The sequence below is a fragment of the Leptopilina heterotoma genome, unplaced genomic scaffold (assembly GCF_015476425.1).
Source record: "Leptopilina heterotoma isolate Lh14 unplaced genomic scaffold, ASM1547642v1 Lhet_21, whole genome shotgun sequence".
Taxonomy (NCBI): Eukaryota; Metazoa; Arthropoda; class Insecta; order Hymenoptera; family Figitidae; genus Leptopilina; species Leptopilina heterotoma.
This window is the reverse complement of record NW_025110925.1, coordinates 1,753,112-1,773,020: the sequence shown is the minus strand read 5'-3', so window position 1 is coordinate 1,773,020 and position 19,909 is coordinate 1,753,112. Positions and strand designations below refer to the sequence as shown.

The 19,909-nt window shown below is 22.4% G+C and overlaps 2 protein-coding genes across 2 annotated transcripts in view; one reads left to right on the top strand and one right to left on the bottom strand.

Annotated features, from left to right (window-relative positions):
- LOC122501439 (E3 ubiquitin-protein ligase RFWD3-like) overlaps window positions 1-2,921 on the top strand; it is a 12,216-nt gene extending 9,295 nt beyond the window's left edge. Inside the window, exon 5 of the mRNA XM_043610890.1 lies at window positions 2,238-2,921. Within this exon, the coding sequence (XP_043466825.1) occupies window positions 2,238-2,746 (509 nt within the window). The 3' untranslated portion in view covers window positions 2,747-2,921. The remainder of the gene's footprint in view (window positions 1-2,237) is intronic.
- LOC122501436 (condensin complex subunit 3) lies at window positions 2,817-19,909 on the bottom strand. Its single transcript, XM_043610887.1, has 7 exons — window positions 19,505-19,909; window positions 16,980-17,785; window positions 13,780-14,320; window positions 12,641-12,955; window positions 12,199-12,567; window positions 6,137-6,643; window positions 2,817-3,083 (listed from the first exon to the last, which is right to left on the bottom strand). The coding sequence occupies exons 1-7, from the start codon at window positions 19,610-19,612 to the stop codon at window positions 2,943-2,945; spliced, it is 2,787 nt and encodes a 928-aa protein (XP_043466822.1). The 5' UTR covers window positions 19,613-19,909; the 3' UTR covers window positions 2,817-2,942.

Genomic DNA, 19,909 nt, shown 5'->3' with positions numbered 1-19,909 from the left:
CTTTTGGGAAATGTTATTAAAATAGTAGATATTGAAAATAATTGAAATGAGGAAAATTTTTGAAAATAATTGAAATTTTGCCAAGAATTTTATTAAATTTATTGAAATTTAAATTTTTTATCCTTTTAAATTCAAAATTTCTCAATTTAATGATAAAATGAATAACAATTATTTTAAAAAATTTTTGACTAAAAATTCTTCTCTGAATCAACTATTTTTAATAATTTTCGAAAAAGTTCTTTTTGAGAATTTTGTTTACAATATTCAATTTTACGAAATTTCAATTATTCGTAAATTCTTCATTTAAATGTATATTACAAAATAAAAACTTCAAATAATATAAAAAAAAAATTCAATTAATCTTCTAAAAAAATGTATTTCAAAATTCAATTATTTTAAAAAATTTAAGCTATATTGCTTTTAATATTCAATTATTATTTAAAATTTCAACTGTAATTCATTTTTATAAAATGAAAATCAATTTTTATTAGAAAATTCTACTAGAATTCAATTATTTTAATACAAAATTAAATAATTTATTGAATAATTGAATGTTTCTTAAACTTGACTTGTCATAAGGAATTTTACCAGCAAATTTTTAAATAATTGAATTCTTTCGAGGAAATTTAATAAAATTTTTAAGAATAATTACATTTCTCGAGAAATTCGATTAAAATTGTATTAAAAATAATTGAAATTCTGCGATGAGTTTTATTATTTCTGAAAATAATTGAATTCCTAAGAAGAATTTTATTATTTTTGAACATAATTGAATTTCTGCGAAGAATTTGATTCCTTTTGAAAATAATTGGATTTTTGCAATCATTTGTAACTTCTACAAAATTCAATGTTTTTAGTGTTTTTAACTAAAAGTTTTCTATGAATCTATTATTTTTAATGATTAATGCCTGAAAATAATTAAAATTCTGCGATGAGTTTTATTATTTCTGAAAATAATTGAATTCCCAAGAAGAATTTTATTATTTTTTAATATAATTATATTTCTGCGAGGAATTTTATTACTAAAATAATTGAATTTCTGCAATAATTTGTAAATCCAAAATAAAATCTTTTTTCAGTGATTTTAACTAAAATTCTTCTATAAATTCAATATTCTTAATAATTTTTGAAAAAGTTTTTTAAGAATTTTCATATTCATTTGTTTACAATTAAATTTTACAAAATTTTAATTATTCGGAAATTCTTCAATTACATATAATTATATATTATAAAATAAAAACTTCAAAAGTATAATTTCAAATAAACTTTTTCAAAAAAATTCATTCTTCTACACAATTGTTAGTTAAGAGTATGAAAAATTCAAATTTTCAAATATTTTAATTTGAAAACTTTTTAAAATTTAATTATTTCCAAAAATTCACGCTATAATGCTTCTAATATTCAATTACAATCTAAAATTTTAAATGAAATTCATTTTTAAATCAATTTTTATTCGAAAATTCTATTGGAATTCAATTATTTAAATACAAAAAAATGTATTGAATAATTAAATGTTTTTTAAAATTGACTTTTCCTAAAGAATTTTTTTAACAAATTTTTAAATACCTAATTGAATTCTTTTGATGTTATTTTAATAAAATTTTTAAGAATAATAACATTTTTCAAGGAATTCCATCAAAATTGTATTAAAAATAATTAAAATTCTGCATTGAGTTTTACTATTTATGAAAATAATTGAATTCCTATGAAATTTTTATCATTTTATGTATGAAAATAATTGAATTCCTATGAAATTTTTAACATTTTATGTATGAAAATAATTAAGTGTTTGCTTAGAATTTTATCAAAATTTTTTTTAAATAATTGAATTCTTTTGGAAAATTTTATTAAAATAGTAGATATTGAAAATCATTGAATTGGGGAAAATTTTTAAAAATAATTGCAATTTTGCAAAGATTTGTAGGTATTAAAATTTTTTAAAATAATTTAATTTCGGAGAAGAATTTTAAATGAAATAAATTTATATAAATTTAATTTCTAAATGATTTGTAATTTTTCTAAAATTCTCCAAATTATATCGTACAATTTACGAGCTTTTCGTCATTTTTCAATCAAATAACGGACTTTACGGACCTTTTTTTAATAAAACTGACTTTTATGGACTTTGAATCAAATTTACGGACCTTTACAGAATTTAAGGACCTAGTTCGAACCCGGAATTCCTAATAAATTTTTTTTTAGTAAATGTTTTAATCCGTATTTGGTTTTTTTCTCAGGAGGACTGCTGGCTTGTCACTTAAACACATGTTACGCGTACACCGTGAAAGATGGCATCTATCAAGGAAATCGAATGAATCTTGAGGGTCCATTCATGTCAGTGCGTTATGACGAGAAAAATAACAATTGTTTAGTTTCCTGTCGTTCAAATTCAAGACAGCAACATGTTCGTCATTACGTTTGTAGTGTGGACAGAAATGAGGAGGACGGTTTTCAGTGTAATGTAATTCACACATTTCATGCAGGCGATGCACAAAGAATTCTCTCAAGACCCTGTCACATGTATTTAGAAGACGATACATTAGTCGTTGCCAATAACGACAGTACGAGTAATGTTGTTCTCTGGAGTGTTTCAAGTGGAAAAGAAGTGCTAAAATTACCTGTACATAATTCCGTAGTAGACACTTGCTCTTTCGAATATTATAATAAGTACCTTGCTATTTTAACATTAGAAGACTTACACTTGTACTGTCATAAGGAGGATGTACATAATACAATACATTTGTAAATTAAACATCAAGCACAAATTCTATTTTTCATCATTCTCGAAGACGAATGTTTATTTCTATTGTTTTTTTTGTTTGCTTACGAAAATTTATTATTATTTACAAAATTAATGTATATAAAAAATATAATCTTGTAATATAAGAAATCATTTTTTATAAATACTTTTTGAAAATTAATTTCAAATTATTGTCATTATTTCATTGTGATGAATCAACTGACGATTCACTATTGGCTTCACTAACATTATCTTCATCCTGTGCCTCCCTCGCATCAATAGCATTCAGTTTGTTCTTAAATTGCTCGATGTATTTAACTAAACGTTTATCAATTTCTTGTACCTGAAATAAAAAAAAACAAGTTTGTAATAATATTTTAAATTCACTATGATTATTCAGGGTTGCCACAAAAAATTAATTTTTTTCCCTGATTCCCAGACAAAATTTTGACTTCTTCCCTGACCTTAAAGAATATCAATAACTTCTTTTCAAAAAAATATTTAATCACTAGCAAATGTTACGCGCGCGGTACGTGATATTCAATTTATTATTATTATTATGCAAATTACAAAATTTTTTATTTTCAAATTTAAATTTATACTTATTTAAAATTTATTTTTAAAAATCTAATATAATTCTTCGCAAGAATTCAATTATTTTTATAAATAGTAAAATTCTTCTCAGGAATTAAATTACTTTCAACACAATTTTAATAAAATTTCACGAAAGAATTCAATTATTTTCTAAAATTTGAATAAAATCATTAAAACAATTCAATTATTTTTTTTTAAATAGTAAAGTCTTTTGCAAATATTCAATTATTTTCAATTATTTTAATCTTTTCCTTCTCGTTTCTTTCTGGTTATTTAAAATCTTTTTTTCTGTAAAATTTCTTTAAAAATTTACTAATTTTCAAAACGTTTAATACTTGAAAAATATTTAAATATCTTCTTTAAAACTTAAGAAATTTCCATTATAATTCCAAAATTCAATTATTTAAAATTTAGTTAATCTCAAAAATTCAATTATTTCTAAAATTGTCTGTAAAATTTATTTTAAAAAGTATAAATTATTTTCAAAATTTTTAAGAATTCCCTGTAAAAAAACAGTAAATTATATTCTATACAATTTAGAAAATGATACAATTTGTTTTTAAATATTTAATTATGTCAATTTTTTTAATAAATTCTTAAAAAATTAAATTTCTTTTTATACAATTTAAAGAATAATTTTTCCTACAATTTCTTTAAAGAATTCAACTATAATCCAAAGTTTTTGTTAAATTCAATTAATTTTAATACAATTTTAATAAAATTTCAAGAAAGGATTTAATTTTAATTTTTTGAAAGAAGTTTCTATTATTTTTATTACAATTTTAACCGAATTCCTGAAAAAATGTAATTATTCTTGAAATTTTTATTAAAATTCGTTGAAAAATTCAATTATTATTTAAAAATTTGTTGATAAAATTAATTATGATAATTGAATTTTGAAAAACATTCATTTTAAATAATTGAATTCCAGTAGATTTTTCTAATAAAAATTGTTTTAGAAATGAATTTCAGTTAAAATGTTAGATAATAATTGAATATTAAAAGCATTATAGAATGAATTTTTAGAAATAATTACATTTTGAAAAAGTTCAATTGAATTTTCTTTTGAAATTATTTCAAGCTTTTATTTTCTAAATATTTAATTAAAGAATTTCTGAATAATCAAAATTTCGTAAAATTGAATTGTAAACAAAATGTATTTAAAAATTCTCTAGAAACTTTTGCAAAAATTACTAAAAATAATTGATAATTTTTCATTTATTTCTTTCGAACAATTTTAATGAAATTTTTGAAATTAATAACATTTTTCGAAAAATTGACTTATAATTGTTTTAAAAATAATTTGAAATCCTGTGACAAATTTTATTATTTAGGAAAATAATTGAAATTTTGCAACGAATTTTTAATACATTTTTTTTAAATAATTGAGATCCTGGGAAGAAAATTATTATTTATGAAAATAATTGAATTCTTGCAACGAATTTTATTACATTTCTTTTAAATAATTGAAATCCTGTGAAGAATTTTATTATTTATGAAAATAATTAAATTCTTGTATTGAATTTTATTAAATTTTTTGTAAAATATTTTTAATTCTTTTGAGAAATTTTATTAAAATAGTAGATATTGAAAATATTTTAATTTCAGCAAAAAATTTCATTATTTGTGAAATGTAATTGAATTCTTGCAAAAAGTGTTTCAAAATAATTACATTTTGCGAGGAATTCATTTAAAATTGTATTAAAAATAATTTAAATCCTAGGAAAAAATTTATTATTTATGATAATAATTGAATTCTTGCAACGAATTTTATTAAATTTCTATAAATAATTGATTTGATGTGAAAAATTGTACTACTTACAAAAACAATTCAATTCTTGAGAAGGATTTTATTAAAACTTTTATAAATAATTAAATATTTTTTCGAAAAATTTTAATTAATTTCTGAAGATTATTATTTAATATCAAATATATCACTGGATGTACGAATGTTTAAATTTATTTAATTCATTATTATTTTCCATTGTAATAAATATTTTCAAAAATTTTGAATTTCAATCCTTTTGAAATTTAATAACTTATTTAAGAATATTGTTACTGTAACACCTTCAAAATTATTTTTATCATTTCATTTATTTTTTTCTACAATTTTTAACTAAACTTATCCTTGCAATCAATTGTTTTTAAAATTAAAATTAAATTCTTATAAAGAATTTTATCAAACAAATTTTTAAATAATTGAAAATTATTTCGACTAATATTAATAAAATTTGGTTAAAATTGTATTAAAAATAATTGCAATTCTATGATGAGTTTTATTATTCATGAAAATAATTGAAACCCTGTAAAAAATTTGATTATTTATAAAAATAATTGAATTAATGCAAAAAAATTTATAAAAAAATTTGTGAATTCCTGTGAAATTTTTATTATATTCATGAAAATAATTGAATTTTGGAGAAGAATTTTATTATTTTTAAAGATAATTGAAATTTTGACAAGAGTTTTTTTAAATTGAACTTTGAATTTGATTTTTTTCAATTTAAAAAAATTCTTGTCAAAATTTCAATTATCTTAAAAAATAATAAAAATTTCTCATAAATTCAATTATTTTCATAAATAATAAAAATTTCACAGCAATTTAACTATTACAAATTTTTTCGGACAAACGTTTGTAACTTCCCTAAAATTCAATTTTTTAATTTTTTTTTAAACTCAAATTCTTCTATAAATCCATGATTTTTAATAACTAATTAAATATATATTAAAAAATTAAAGAAAACTCATTATGAATCCTGCAAATTTAATTTTTTCCAGTACTTTAAAATATGCATTCCTTACCTTTTCAATTGTGTTATCCAACGCTTCCTTCAAATTCTCCTTTAAAGATTCGATTTCCATCTTAACTTCCAGGAATTTCATGGACCTTATTAAAACAGATGGATCTATTTCGCAGTTTGGATTCAACACTTCGGAAAGAATTGTGAAGACAAGATCGTTGTGGACGTTGACAGATGAACGTTTATGAACTCCTTGTCTAGTGAGACTTAAAATAATCTCGCACACTTTCAGAGGGTCAATGGCTTGCAATGGACTTCTTTCGGGAGCATTCGCTAAAGTTTTTAGCGTTGGTAAAAACGCTTCTTCCAACATTGTTTGACTGTCGGGAACATGCACAGAAAAATTGTTGAAGAAGGCGCAGAGGCACTGTGTGAGATATGTGTTTCCCTCAGACAGTGGATTGTGCCAGAGAATTATCAAGCGCGCCAACAATCGTGGACTGTTGATTCTTCTGCAGAATAATAATTTTGTGAGACCCTCTGCTGCAGTGAAGCGCACGCTTGGATCCTAAAAATAAGAAATTGTACCTTTAGTTAATACAGGGTAGCCATCAAAAATTTATTTTCTTTTTCCCTGATTTCCAGACAAAATTTTGACTTTTTCCCTGACCCTGAAGAATATTTTGATTTTAAATAAATATTTAATCACGAAGAAATCGATCACTCCGAGTCTTAGACTCGGAGTAATCAATTCCTTCATGATTTATAATAAATTTGAGATAAAATCATTATTTTATACCATAAAAATATTGTAACTATAAATTCAAATTTTCCAAGATTTTAATTTGAACCCTTTTTAAAATTCAATTATTTCTAAAAATTCACACTATAATGCTTTTAATATTCAATTATAATTTAAAATTCTAACTAAAATTCATTTTTTTAACAATTTTTATTAGAAAATTTTTCCAGAATTTAATTAATTAAATACAAAAATAAATTGAAAAGAATTCAATTATTTTCAAAAAATAAAAAAATTCTTGTGATTAATTCAATTATTTTAAATATACTTAATTTTAATAAAATTCTTTAAAAAAATTTAATAATTACGAAACAACTTTAATTGAATTTCTCAAAAAAATTTCATTATTTTCAAATATTTCTATAAAATTCTTCATAACAATTTAATTATTTTTAAAAATTTTAATAAATTCTTCGAAACATTTCAATTACTTTTATAAATAGTAAAATTCTTTGCAATAATTCAATTATTTTTATAAATAGTAAAATCCTTTGCAGAAATTCAATTTTTTTTCAAAACAATTTTAATAGAATTCCTCGAACAATTCAATTATTTTAATAAATAGTAAAATTCTTCGCAAGAATTCATTTATTTTTAATTTTTTTTCAATTTTTATTAGAAAATTTTTCGAGAATTCAATTATTTAAATACAAAAATAAATAATTCATTAAATAAATGAATATTTCTTACATTTGCATTTTTATGAAGAATTTTATCAAAATTTTTCAAAATAATTGAATTCTTTAGGCGAATTTAAAAAAAAATTAAGAATAAATGCAATTTTCTATCATTTTATTTAAAATTGTACCAAAAAAAAAAAATTGAAATTCTGCGACAAGTTTTGTTATTTATGAAAATAATTAATTTCTTGTGAAGAATTTTAGGAAATTTTTTTACATAATTGAATTTCTCAGAATTTTTAAAAACTATTTGAAAATAATTGAATTCTATCGAGAAATTTCATTAAAAAATTGAAAATAATTGAAATCTGATGAAGAATTTTATTAAATTTTCTTTTTAAATAATTGAATAATTTTTCCTGTGAAAAATTTTATTTTTGAAAAGAATTGAATTCTTGGGAAGAATTTTATTAAAATACATTATAATAATCGTAAGTTCCTTTCCGTTAGCAAATTATCTGCATTCATTGGTTTGTTTTGAAAATTAAATTTTGTGGGTTAAGTATTGGCATTTTTTATTTTTTAATGTCAAACTTTTTAATGTGGAAAATACTTTACTTATTAAATTGTCTCGACTCTTTGGTAAAAAATCTAAAATTATCATAAATTCGAAAAAATTCAAAAATCCGATTTTCTTAAAATTCAACATTTTTTCTTCTCTTTTATGGGATTTAGCTTCATTATTTTTGTGCTTTTAGAAAATACTTTACTTATTAAATTGTCTCGACTCTTTGGTAAAAAATCTAAAATTATCGAAAATTATCAAAAATTCAAAAATCCGTTTTTCTTAAAATTCAACATTTTTTCTTCTCTTTTATGGGATTTAGCTTCATTATTTTTGTGCTTTTAGAAAATACTTTACTTATTGAATTGTCTCGACTCTTTGGTAAAAAATCTAAAATTATCGAAAATTATCAAAAATTCAAAAATCCGTTTCTCTTAAAATTCAACATTTTTTCCTCTCTTTTATGGGATTTAGCTTCATTATTTTTGTGCTTTTGGAAAATACTTTACTTATTTAATAGTCTCGACTCTTTGGTAAAAAATCTAAAATTATCAAAAATTTCAAAAATTTCAAAAATCCGTTTTTCTTAAAATTCAACATTTTTTCCTCTCTTTTATGGGATTTAGCTTCATTATTTTTGTGCTTTTGGAAAATACTTTACTTATTAAATTGTCTCGACTCTTTAGTAAAAAATCTAAAATTATCAAAAATTCGAAAAAATTCAAAAATCCGATTTTCTCAAAATTCAACATTTTTTCTTCTCTTTTATGGGATTTAGCTTCATTATTTTTGTGCTTTTGGAAAATACTTTACTTATTTAATAGTCTCGACTCTTTGGTAAAAAATCTAAAATTATCAAAAATTTGAAAAATTTCAAAAATCCGTTTTTCTTAAAATTCAACATTTTTTCCTCTCTTTTATGGGATTTAGCTTCATTATTTTTGTGCTTTTGGAAAATACTTTACTTATTAAATTGTCTCGAATCTTTGGTAAAAAATCTAAAATTATCAAAAATTTGAAAAATTTCAAAAATCCGTTTTTCTTAAAATTCAACATTTTTTCCTCTCTTTTATGGGATTTAGCTTCATTATTTTTGTGCTTTTGGAAAATACTTTACTTATTAAATTGTCTCGACTCTTTAGTAAAAAATCTAAAATTATCAAAAATTCGAAAAAATTCAAAAATCCGATTTTCTCAAAATTCAACATTTTTTCTTCTCTTTTATGGGATTTAGCTTCATTATTTTTGTGCTTTTGGAAAATACTTTACTTATTTAATAGTCTCGACTCTTTGGTAAAAAATCTAAAATTATCAAAAATTTGAAAAATTTCAAAAATCCGTTTTTCTTAAAATTCAACATTTTTTCCTCTCTTTTATGGGATTTAGCTTCATTATTTTTGTGCTTTTGGAAAATACTTTACTTATTTAATAGTCTCGACTCTTTGGTAAAAAATCTAAAATTATCAAAAATTTGAAAAATTTCAAAAATCCGTTTTTCTTAAAATTCAACATTTTTTCCTCTCTTTTATGGGATTTAGCTTCATTATTTTTGTGCTTTTGGAAATTACTTTACTTATTAAATTGTCTCGACTCTTTAGTAAAAAATCTAAAATTATCAAAAATTCGAAAAAATTCAAAAATCCGATTTTCTCAAAATTCAACATTTTTTCTTCTCTTTTATGGGATTTAGCTTCATTATTTTTGTGCTTTTAGAAAATACTTTACTTATTAAATTGTCTCGACTCTTTGGTAAAAAATCTAAAATTATCGAAAATTATCAAAAATTCAAAAATCCGTTTTTCTTAAAATTCAACATTTTTTCCTCTCTTTTATGGGATTTAGCTTCATTATTTTTGTGCTTTTGGAAAATACTTTACTTATTTAATAGTCTCCACCCTTTGGTAAAAAATCAAAAATTATTAAAAATTATCAAAAATCCGAAAAATCGAATTGCTTAAAATTCAACATTTTTTTTTGTCTTTTATGCCATTCAGCTTTATTATTATTTGAATTTTTATTCAAGAGAAAAAATGGAAAACTGAAAAAATTTAGAAACTTTTAAAAATTCCAGGCCTTTTCCATGATTTCCCTGATTTCCAGAAGCCTTTTAAAAATTCCATACCATTTTCATGATTTTCCAGATTCTGTAGGAACCCTGCTTTTGTCTGACTTTCTTCTAAATTATCGAATTCAGTGATTTCTGTGGTGAATTTGGTTAAGTTGTAAAATGATTAATTTCTATTTGAATTTGTTTTTTTTTAATGTAGAAAATCTGATGTTAATTTAATTCTTTTTTCGTTATGCACGGCAAAAAATATTTAGCTGGATGAACTACAGATTTCACTTTAGTAGCGAAATTTTTCAGTGCTTCAATTAATACTTTCGTTATTTTAGAGAAACTTATCGCTATTTCAATTAAAACTTTTTTCATTGTGTAATAATTATTATTTCTTTGAAAAGTATTTAATTTAAAATGGCTTTATAAAATAAGCAATGCAAAAGATGACCCAGATACTAATTGTAATTGTTCTAGCCATAGTTTAAGTCTAGTAATGTAAATTCTATTTAAATTGAGACCATTGAGTGAAATTATTTAAATTTTAGTTAGTTAAATCTCTTTGTTAGGTTATAATAATTATTTCTTTAAAATTTTTTAAATTGTTTAAAATAAGCAGCCCCATACAACATTCCCGCGCGCTTGCGCGCGGATAGTTTGGCTAGTTTCTTAAATAATTGAATTGCTTCGAAGAATTTTATTTTTCACAAAAATAATTTAATTGTTTCAAAGATTTTTATAAACATCTTTGACAATAATTGCATTCCTAGGAAGAATATGTTATATTTTACGAAAATAATTGTATTCTATGATAAATTTATTTATTAAAATTTTTCCAATTTATAAAGCATTTTATTAAAATTTTTTAAAATAATTGAATTCTCGAGAAAAATTTTATTATTTTTTTTTATGAAAATAATTGATTTCTTGATAAGAATTTTGTTGAATTTTTTTTTAAATAATTGAATTACCATTAAAAAATGTATTATTTGTAAAAATAATTGTATTCTTAAAAAGAAATGTATTGCAAATAATTGAATTGTACCTATAGGGAAATTTTATTAAAATTGCAATTTTATTAACTAAATTTTTCGAAATAATTGAATTTCTCAGAAGTATATTTTTCAATTCTCCGTATATTTTTTAATTCTTTCGAGAAGCTTCATTAAAAAATTAAAAATAATTGAATTAGTGCAAAAAAATTTATTGAAAATTGATAAGTAATTGAATTCTTGTGAAATTTTATTTAAATTATTTCAATTCTTTTGGAAAATTTTTGAAAATAATTGAAATTTTGACAAGAATTTTATTAAATTTTTGAATTTTTTAAAAAATTTAAATTAAAATCTTTGAACATGATTGTTTTCTTCAAAATGTTAAAAATAATTCTAAAAACTTTTTTATGTAATTATTTTTTGATGTATTTGAATTTTCAGAATTATTAAATTGAAAATTGTATTGAAAATAATTGAATTTAAAAAAATTAGAATGAAAAAATTTTAAGAATTACTTTTTCGAAAATATTTTAATACAACTTTTAAAAGACAATTTTCTTTGTTTTTCATTTTCAAATTTACATTTCAAGATTTTTCATTATAAGTAATTGTTAAGAATTGAATTATTTTTTTTGCAATTAAAATTCAAAAATTTTCAAAAATTGTAATAAAATACTGGAAAAAATCAATTATTTCCAATTAAATTTTACAAAATTTTTTAATTATATATTTTGAAATTAGAAAAATTATTAAAAATAATTTTTGAAAGATTCGTTATTCTTCGCGCTCTATAAAAATTGAAATAAGTTTCGTTCTATACTAAAACTATGGTTTTAGTTAAAATCGGAGGCTTGAAAAAGTCATTATTTTTTTTGTCTTCATAGCTTAAATTCTTGAAATGTATGAAAAATATTAAAAATACTTAACAGATTTCTTTCTTTTTTCATTTTTTATCCGACAAAAAAAGTTTGAACAAAATTGGTTCAGAATTATTGGAGCTATTTGATTTTGTCTAAAAACAGTCAATATTTTGAAAATTTATATTGAATCGAATTATAAAGAACTGTCCCATAAGAAAAACTTACTTCATGATCCAAGAATCCGGTTATTATTTTAATAAATTTGTCTCCTCCCTGTTCAATGTCAAAACGTTCAACATTTACGGACGAAACTTCATCGCTTTCCGTATACAATCTCACAGTTCTGTTCCGTTTACTTTTGTCATTGGCATCAATTTCGTCGTCCGCCTGAACAATGTCAAAGAACTCCAAGCCATAGCGCAAGAGCAAATCGAAAATTGCCTTGAGCGCAGTAATCCACATTCTATAATCATCTGGAAATTCAGTGAACGGGAGAAAGAACATTGTGAAGTACTTCTTGGCCAATTCTCCATCCAGTAGGCAGCAAATAACAATTGACTTCAGTTCCAATTCGTGTATAGACACATCTTGATGCTAAAAAGAAAATTCCATTAATATAGAGAATAAATTTTTCACTTGCAAAAAATCGAATGATGATTAATCTTACTCCCAAGTTTTCAATAACAATATGATCCAGTATACTTCTCAAGGTTGGATGTAATGTCTTAATGGAAGGACTTTGCATACTTGAGCACATTATTTCTAAACATATCGTCATTGTGTGAGAGTCATTTTTCAATGGTTCCTCTCCAACATCTTCCGTGACCGTTGGAAGTTCAAGTTCCTCTGTTATTTGATGAATTTCAGCAGTTATTCGCTCTATCTGCACTTTCAATTCCTCGGCTCTTAGGTAGTTTTTGTTCTGAATTTCGTTATATTGGTCTTCTTTTAATTCCAATAGTGTTACTTTTAACTTCGCTTTCTGAAAAAAGAAAAATCTTTCATTTTTCTTCGATTCGAAATAATTTTTCGCATTCACAATTACGAAAAATTAAAATATTTGAAAATATTTTATAATTTATAAATTTATACAATTGGAAGTGGAATTGAAACAAGTCAGAGAATTATATAAAAAAAACTGGAAAAATATTCACTCTTCAACGCAACAGCCTTTTTAAAAAAAATATTCAATTTAACTTTAAATTCTTTCCATATTTCTAACAATAATTGGACTTTACAGATTTGAAATTGAATTTATTTTTAATAATTTAATTCTTGACAAATTATCAAAAAATTATTATTTATAAATTACAGATTTCGCACTCAATAATTAATTTTAAAAAAGTGGCAGAAAGTAGCTTTCAAACTAAAAAAAGTAGTAAAAAAAGTAGCTATCGAAAAACTAAACTTGACGACCAAAAAACTCGTTTTTGACACTTTACAAAACTAACAAAAATTCCATTTCATATTTTTTATTTTCCTGACATTTTCCTAATTTTCATCATAAATATTTAATACTTTCTTATCCTGCTAATTCTAAATTCAATTCCTGCAACGAATTTTATTATTCATGAAAGAATTCAAATATTTATAAAAATAATTTAATTCTTGCTAAGAATTTTATAAAATTTTTTAAATAATTGATTATCAAAACTCAGTATTAGAAACATTTTTTTGTGTTTCTTTAGAGTGACTTAAAATATTACTTAAAGTCAGAAAAAAAGTGAAAATTCTAACTCTAAAAATCCGGGCGAATTCGGGGGAAAATAAAATAAAATTTTCTATGCCAGCTCTGGACAAACTTACCAGCATATTCTTATCGTTCGCCTGGGTTGACGTTAATTGACAAACTTGTTGCGTTTGAGTTTGTTTCGACGGCCTTCGCAATTCATTGATAACTTCCACCAAAGCCGTGAGTCTTCTGTCAACATCCGGAATAACTTGATCAAAATATTCAACAATACACTGAACAATTTTATCTGAACAAATTTCATGCATCAATGTATCGACCATTATTGATCGTAAATTTTCCCTTCCACACTCATCCGACAGATCGTAAATTTTCGACATTTCGAACAATTGACAAAGCATAAATTGATACATTGTTTTCTCCCACGATTCCAATTGCTTCGAATCGATGAGTGCCAATAATTCTCTAATAAATGTACAAAATTGCGAAAGTTCTGGAACTATTTCCTCCAAATCCTCGGTACAACCTTCTCGTTTTAAATGCTCCGCTACACACCGCCAGAAGAGTACATTCTCACAAGTTATTTTATCCAACGGTATTAGCCGTGTTTGCACTTCCACTGGTAATTGCTCCAGCAAGGTCTTAATTTCGGAAGTTCTGAAAAATAAAAAAAAATACTTTAGCATCTGAAAATTATAAATTCACTAACTTTTAGAAATATTAGTGGCAGAGCTGTTAAAAATCATGATTTTTTTATTCAAATCAAATTTTTCTGGAGCTTGTTTTTTTATGAATGATAATAAAAAATTAATTTTATAATAGAAGCAACAAAGAAAAGCTACTTTTCTTTTTCTTAAGAAATTATTTAAGCAAAAATATTGAAAAAATAAATGACTGACCTATGTTTAATTTAATTTATATTTAATAAGAAATATTAGTTTTTTTATAAGTATTATTTTTTGAATTTGAAATTTTAAACTGCTTTAAATATTGATTTCCAGACAAAATTTAGAATTTTTTCCTAACCCTGAAGAATACTCTGATTCACTCTAAAAATGATTAGATACCTACTAAAAAAAAATATTCTAATACATTTATTTTCGAATTTCTTTAATTGTAAAATTATTCGAAAACAACAATAGTTTTATTCAAAATAAATATTTAATCATTATTTTTCCATAGGAATTCAAATTCTTCAAAACATTCAAATTTAAACCTTTTTGAAACACATTAACTTATCAGAATATTTTTACTGTAACTTCTTCAAATTATTTTCATCATTTTAATTCAATTATTATTTTCTAGAATTTTTAAGTAAAATTCTTCTCTAAATATTATTTTTTAAAATTTTCAAGTCCACTTGTTTACAATTTAATTTTACAAAATTTGGATTATTCGGAAATTCTTCAATTAAATACATATTAGAAAATAAAAACTTAAAATAATTTCAACAAAAATTAAAGAATATTTTTTTCAGAAAAATTAATATTCCACAGAATTGTTAATTAAAATTATGAAAAATTCAGATTTTCAAAGATTTTAATTTGAAACTTTTTCAAAATTCAATTATTTCTAGAATTTCATGGTATAATACTTTTAATATCCAATTATCTAAAATTTTAACTGAAATTCATTTCTAAATCAAATTATTATTTAAAAACAAAAATAAGCAATTTATTGAATAATTTTATTTATTCAATAATTTATTGAATAATATTTTTCTTAAAATTGAATTCTTTCGAAGAATTTTAATAAAAAATTTTAAGAACAATTGCATTTTTGAGCAATTTAATTAAAATTGTATTAAAAATAATTCTATTTTAAATAATTGAGTTCCTGTAATATTTTTATTATTTATGGAAATAATTGTATGTTTGCGAAGAATTTTATCAAAATTTTTTTTAAAGAATTGAATTCGTATGGCAAGTTCTTAAAAAAATAGATATTAAAATCATCGAATTTAGAAAAATTTTTTTAAATAATTCAATTTCGACGAAAAATCTATGTTATTTAAAATTTCTAATTAAATTCATTCAAAATTGAAATTTTATAAAATTTCAAATTGAAACCTTTACATTTTACAAAATTCATTTATTTCTAAAAATTCATGCTATAATGCTTGTAATATTCAATTCTTATCTAAAATTTTAATTGAAATTCATTTTTAAATCAATTTTTATTAGAAAATTCTACGAGACTTTAATTATTTAAAAAGAATTCTATTATAACTTTTGAAAATAATTGAATTTTGGAGAAGAATTTTAATATTTTTCAAAATAATTGAAATTTTGGCAAGAATTTTATTAAAACTTTTGATAATAATTGAATTTCAGAGAAGAATTTTATTGTTTTCAAAAATAATTGAAATTTTGACAAAAATTTCAATAAAAGTTTTGAAAATAATTGAATTTCGGAGAATTTTATTATTTTTAAAAATAATTGAAATTTTTACAAGAATTTTAGTAAAAATTTTGAAAATAATTGAATTTTTGGAGAAGAATTTTAATATTTTTAAAAATAATTGAAATTTTTACAAGAATTTTAGTAAAAATTTTTTTAAATAATTGAATTTTGGAGAAATATTTTAATATTTTTAAAAATAATTGGAATTTTGACAAGAATTTTATTAAAACTTTTGATAATAATTGAATTTCAGAGAAGAATTTTATTGTTTTCAAAAATAATTGAAATTTTGACAAAAATTCCAATAAAAGTTTTGAAAATAATTGAATTTCAGAGAAGAATTTTATTGTTTTCAAAAATAATTGAAATTTTGACAAAAATTTCAATAAAAGTTTTGAAAATAATTGAATTTCGGAGAAGAATTTTAATATTTTTAAAAATAATTGAAATTTTTACAAGAATTTTAGTAAAAATTTTTTTAAATAATTGAATTTTGGAGAAAAATTTTAATATTTTTAAAAATAATTGGAATTTTGACAAGAATTTTATTAGAAGATTTGAAAATAATTGAATTTCGGAGAAGAATTTTATTGTTTTCAAAAATAATTGAAATTTTGACAAAAATTCCAATAAAAGTTTTAAAAATAATTGAATTTCGGAGAATTTTATTATTTTTAAAAATAATTGAAATTTTGACAAGAATTTTAGTAAAAATTGGATTTTGGAGAAGAATTTTGTTTTGTATGAAAAATTTAAATTTTCAAAGATTTTAATTTGAAACTTTTTCAAAATTAAATTATTTAAAAAAATTCATTTTCTAATGCTTTTAATATTTATTTATAATCTAAAATTTTAACTTAAATTTTTTTAACTTCAATCTTGATTTTTTTTATTAAATTAATAAAAATCTTACTCAAGTAGACTCTTTAGAGTTAAAACTGCCGACTCCATTCCTTTGATATTCATTCCAGGATCCAAGGCACGTAGCAATGCAAGAAAATCGCCGTTATAATTTCGCAACCACGAGTCGATCAATTCCTTCTTGACGCAGTTCTTAACAATGTCACTTTGATCCCTGAGGCCATCGTTAAGTAATTCCTCTCTTTGCTTTATACTCAGCGACTTCACAGAGACTTTACAGAGAAATTGATAAGCAGCCTTCCGCACTAGATCGTTGATGTCTCTCGTTCTCCTCAGAACACAAAGTAGCGTCCTCTGAGTCCTGGCCATACAGGACAAAATAGTTCTGCGAACCTCACTGCTCGGATCTTTGGCCAAATGAAACATGTACACTTTCATGACCCGACAATCATCATCCGTTGGATCCTGAAGTCTCTGCAGTGCGAGAATAGCTTGTGCCCGAACCTTGGACGATCTGTCGAGTACTCGATCCAACATTGTGGTAATAATTTTGTCACAAAGAATATCATCGATGTAAGCATCGTCGCCCATTGCCGTTAGGAGCATATTTAAAAAATAACAAACACGAAATCTCACACCGGGATCAACGGCAATTTGTGATTTCATTAGAAAGTCAAATATTTTCAACATGAAAGGATCCATTTGCTCGCTATTGTCCACATCCTCATAAGATTGAAATCCAACAGCAAAATTTGCGGCAAATATTAATGAATTCTCAACGACTGGATGCTTATCTGCATAAGATAGAGGAACCACGAGGCATGCTATAAATTCTTCAGCGAATTCGTCAAGAGTCGTCTGTAAATGAAAGTGAAAATTTTCAATTTACAAATATAGGCTTCACAGTGGCCCTAAAAATTATTTTAGGGAAAATAGGGGACTGAAAATTGAAAAATAGGAAACTTTTAGGGGACCATAAAAATTAGTTAAATAAAGATAAGAATAAAATTTATTTATACAGGGTTACCACAAAAATTTAACTTTATTTTTCCCTGACTTTTTCCCTGATTTCCAAACAAAACTTTCACTTTTTCCCTGACCCTAAAAAATATTCTGATTCATTCTCAAAATTATTAGATACTCAACAAAATGTTCTATTAAATTTATTTACAAATTTCTTCAAAAGTAAAATTATTCGAAAACATCAATAACTTCATTTTTAAATAAATATTTAATCGATAGGAATTCAAATTCTCCAAAACATTCAAATTTAAATATTTTTGAAATTCAACAACTTATAAGAATGTTTTATAATAATTCAAAATTATTTTCATTTCACTTCGATTATTTTCCAGAATTTTTTATTAAAACTCTTTTTCAAGTCAATTATTTTTAATACTAAAAGGAAGAGAATTTCTTTCAATTATTTTTAATAATTTTTGAAAAAGTTCTTTGAGAATTTTCAAATCTATCTGTTAACAATTCAATTTTCAATTTTACTCTTAAAATTTTTGAGAATAATTGAATGTCTGTGTGCCATTTTATTGAATTTTTTAAAAAATAATTAAATTCCTAAAAAGTATTTTATTATATTTATGAAAATAATTGAGTTTTGCAAAGAATTTTATTAAAATGCCTCAAAATAATTGCATTTCCGAAAATTCAATTATTCATCTTTCGAAGAATTATTTATGTAAATAATTTAAGTCTTGGGAATAATTTTATTAACATCTAAAAGAATAATTGAATTATTTCATAAAAATTGAATTAAAATAGTGTTTAAAATAATTGATTTCTTTCGAACAATTTTATTAAAATATTTATTGAAAATAATTGAATTCCTGTGAAAAATTCTAATATTTTTGCAAATAATTGAATTCTTGCAAAAAATTAAAAAAAAAAAATTTTTTAAATAATTGATTTTTTCGAGGAATTGAAATTAAATTTGTAATAATAATTACATTTTTTGAGCAATTCCTGTAAAATTGTATTAAAAATAATTGAAACCCTGCGATGAATTTTATTATTTTTGAAAATAATTGCATAGTTGCTAAGAATTTTATTAAAATTTTCAAAAATAATTCAATTCCTGAGAAGGATTTTATTATTTATGAAAATAATTGAATTTTTACTTAGAATTTTATCAAAAAAATTTTGTAATAAATTGAATTTCCATGAAAAATGTTATTATTAGTAACAGTAATTGAATTATTGGGAAGAATTGTATAAAAATTTTGTTAAATAATTGATTGTTTTGAAATTTTTTTTAAAAATGAAAATTTGAACACTATACTTTTGAAACAATTACTGTTTTAATACTTTTACTTATTTATCTTGATAAAATGCATGTTTCTTGTATAATTATGAAATTGGCGCTTTACTCCGCTTTTTTCATGTCAACTTTCACATTAAATAAAATAATTCATATTTTGTAAACAATGTGTATTTACGGGGAAAGAGATAAAATTGAAATAATTCTTAGGAATAATGCTTATTTTAGAAATTTTATATATGAATACTGATAAAATGAATTTTGATAGTTTTTAAAGCAATATAACCTATAAATTAGAAAAATACCTTTGCATAGCAAGCCTTCAGCTTTTCTCCAACACTTTTGTGACATGTTTTACTAGTTTGCGCTTTATTGAATAAATCGCGAATGCAATTTCTCAGACTTTGATGCATTTTTTTAAAAATTATATGGTTACAATAGTTTTGCAACTGTCAAATATTTAAATTTTCCACTCGTCCATGTATGCACTGAACGTAAACAACGCTTTGTTTACCGCCTCAAGTTCACCGCCACTTTTGTGATTAAGGTTGACTCTACAATTGTCAGGATTGGGCAGTTATTATTAAAGTTGTTGGTTCTACATTGGATACGCAAACGTGGACGTCACCCGTTTGATGCTCTTTCCACACCTGGTAGTGCGGACAAAATTTTACCCAGCTTGTAGATACGGAAGCGCCTATACGCCACTG

What these genes read in the sequence shown, in the direction of transcription:
- LOC122501436 (XM_043610887.1), bottom strand. Translation starts at nt 19,612, where the DNA reads ATGCATCAAAGTCTGAGAAATTGCATTCGCGATTTATTCAATAAAGCG. An exon ending in TGAAGGCTTGCTATGCAAAG is followed by an intron (nt 17,786 to 19,504) that starts GTATTTTTCTAA and finishes TTTCATTTACAG; the next exon opens with ACGACTCTTGACGAATTCGC. An exon ending in ACTCTAAAGAGTCTACTTGA is followed by an intron (nt 14,321 to 16,979) that starts GTAAGATTTTTA and finishes TTTATTTTTCAG; the next exon opens with AACTTCCGAAATTAAGACCT.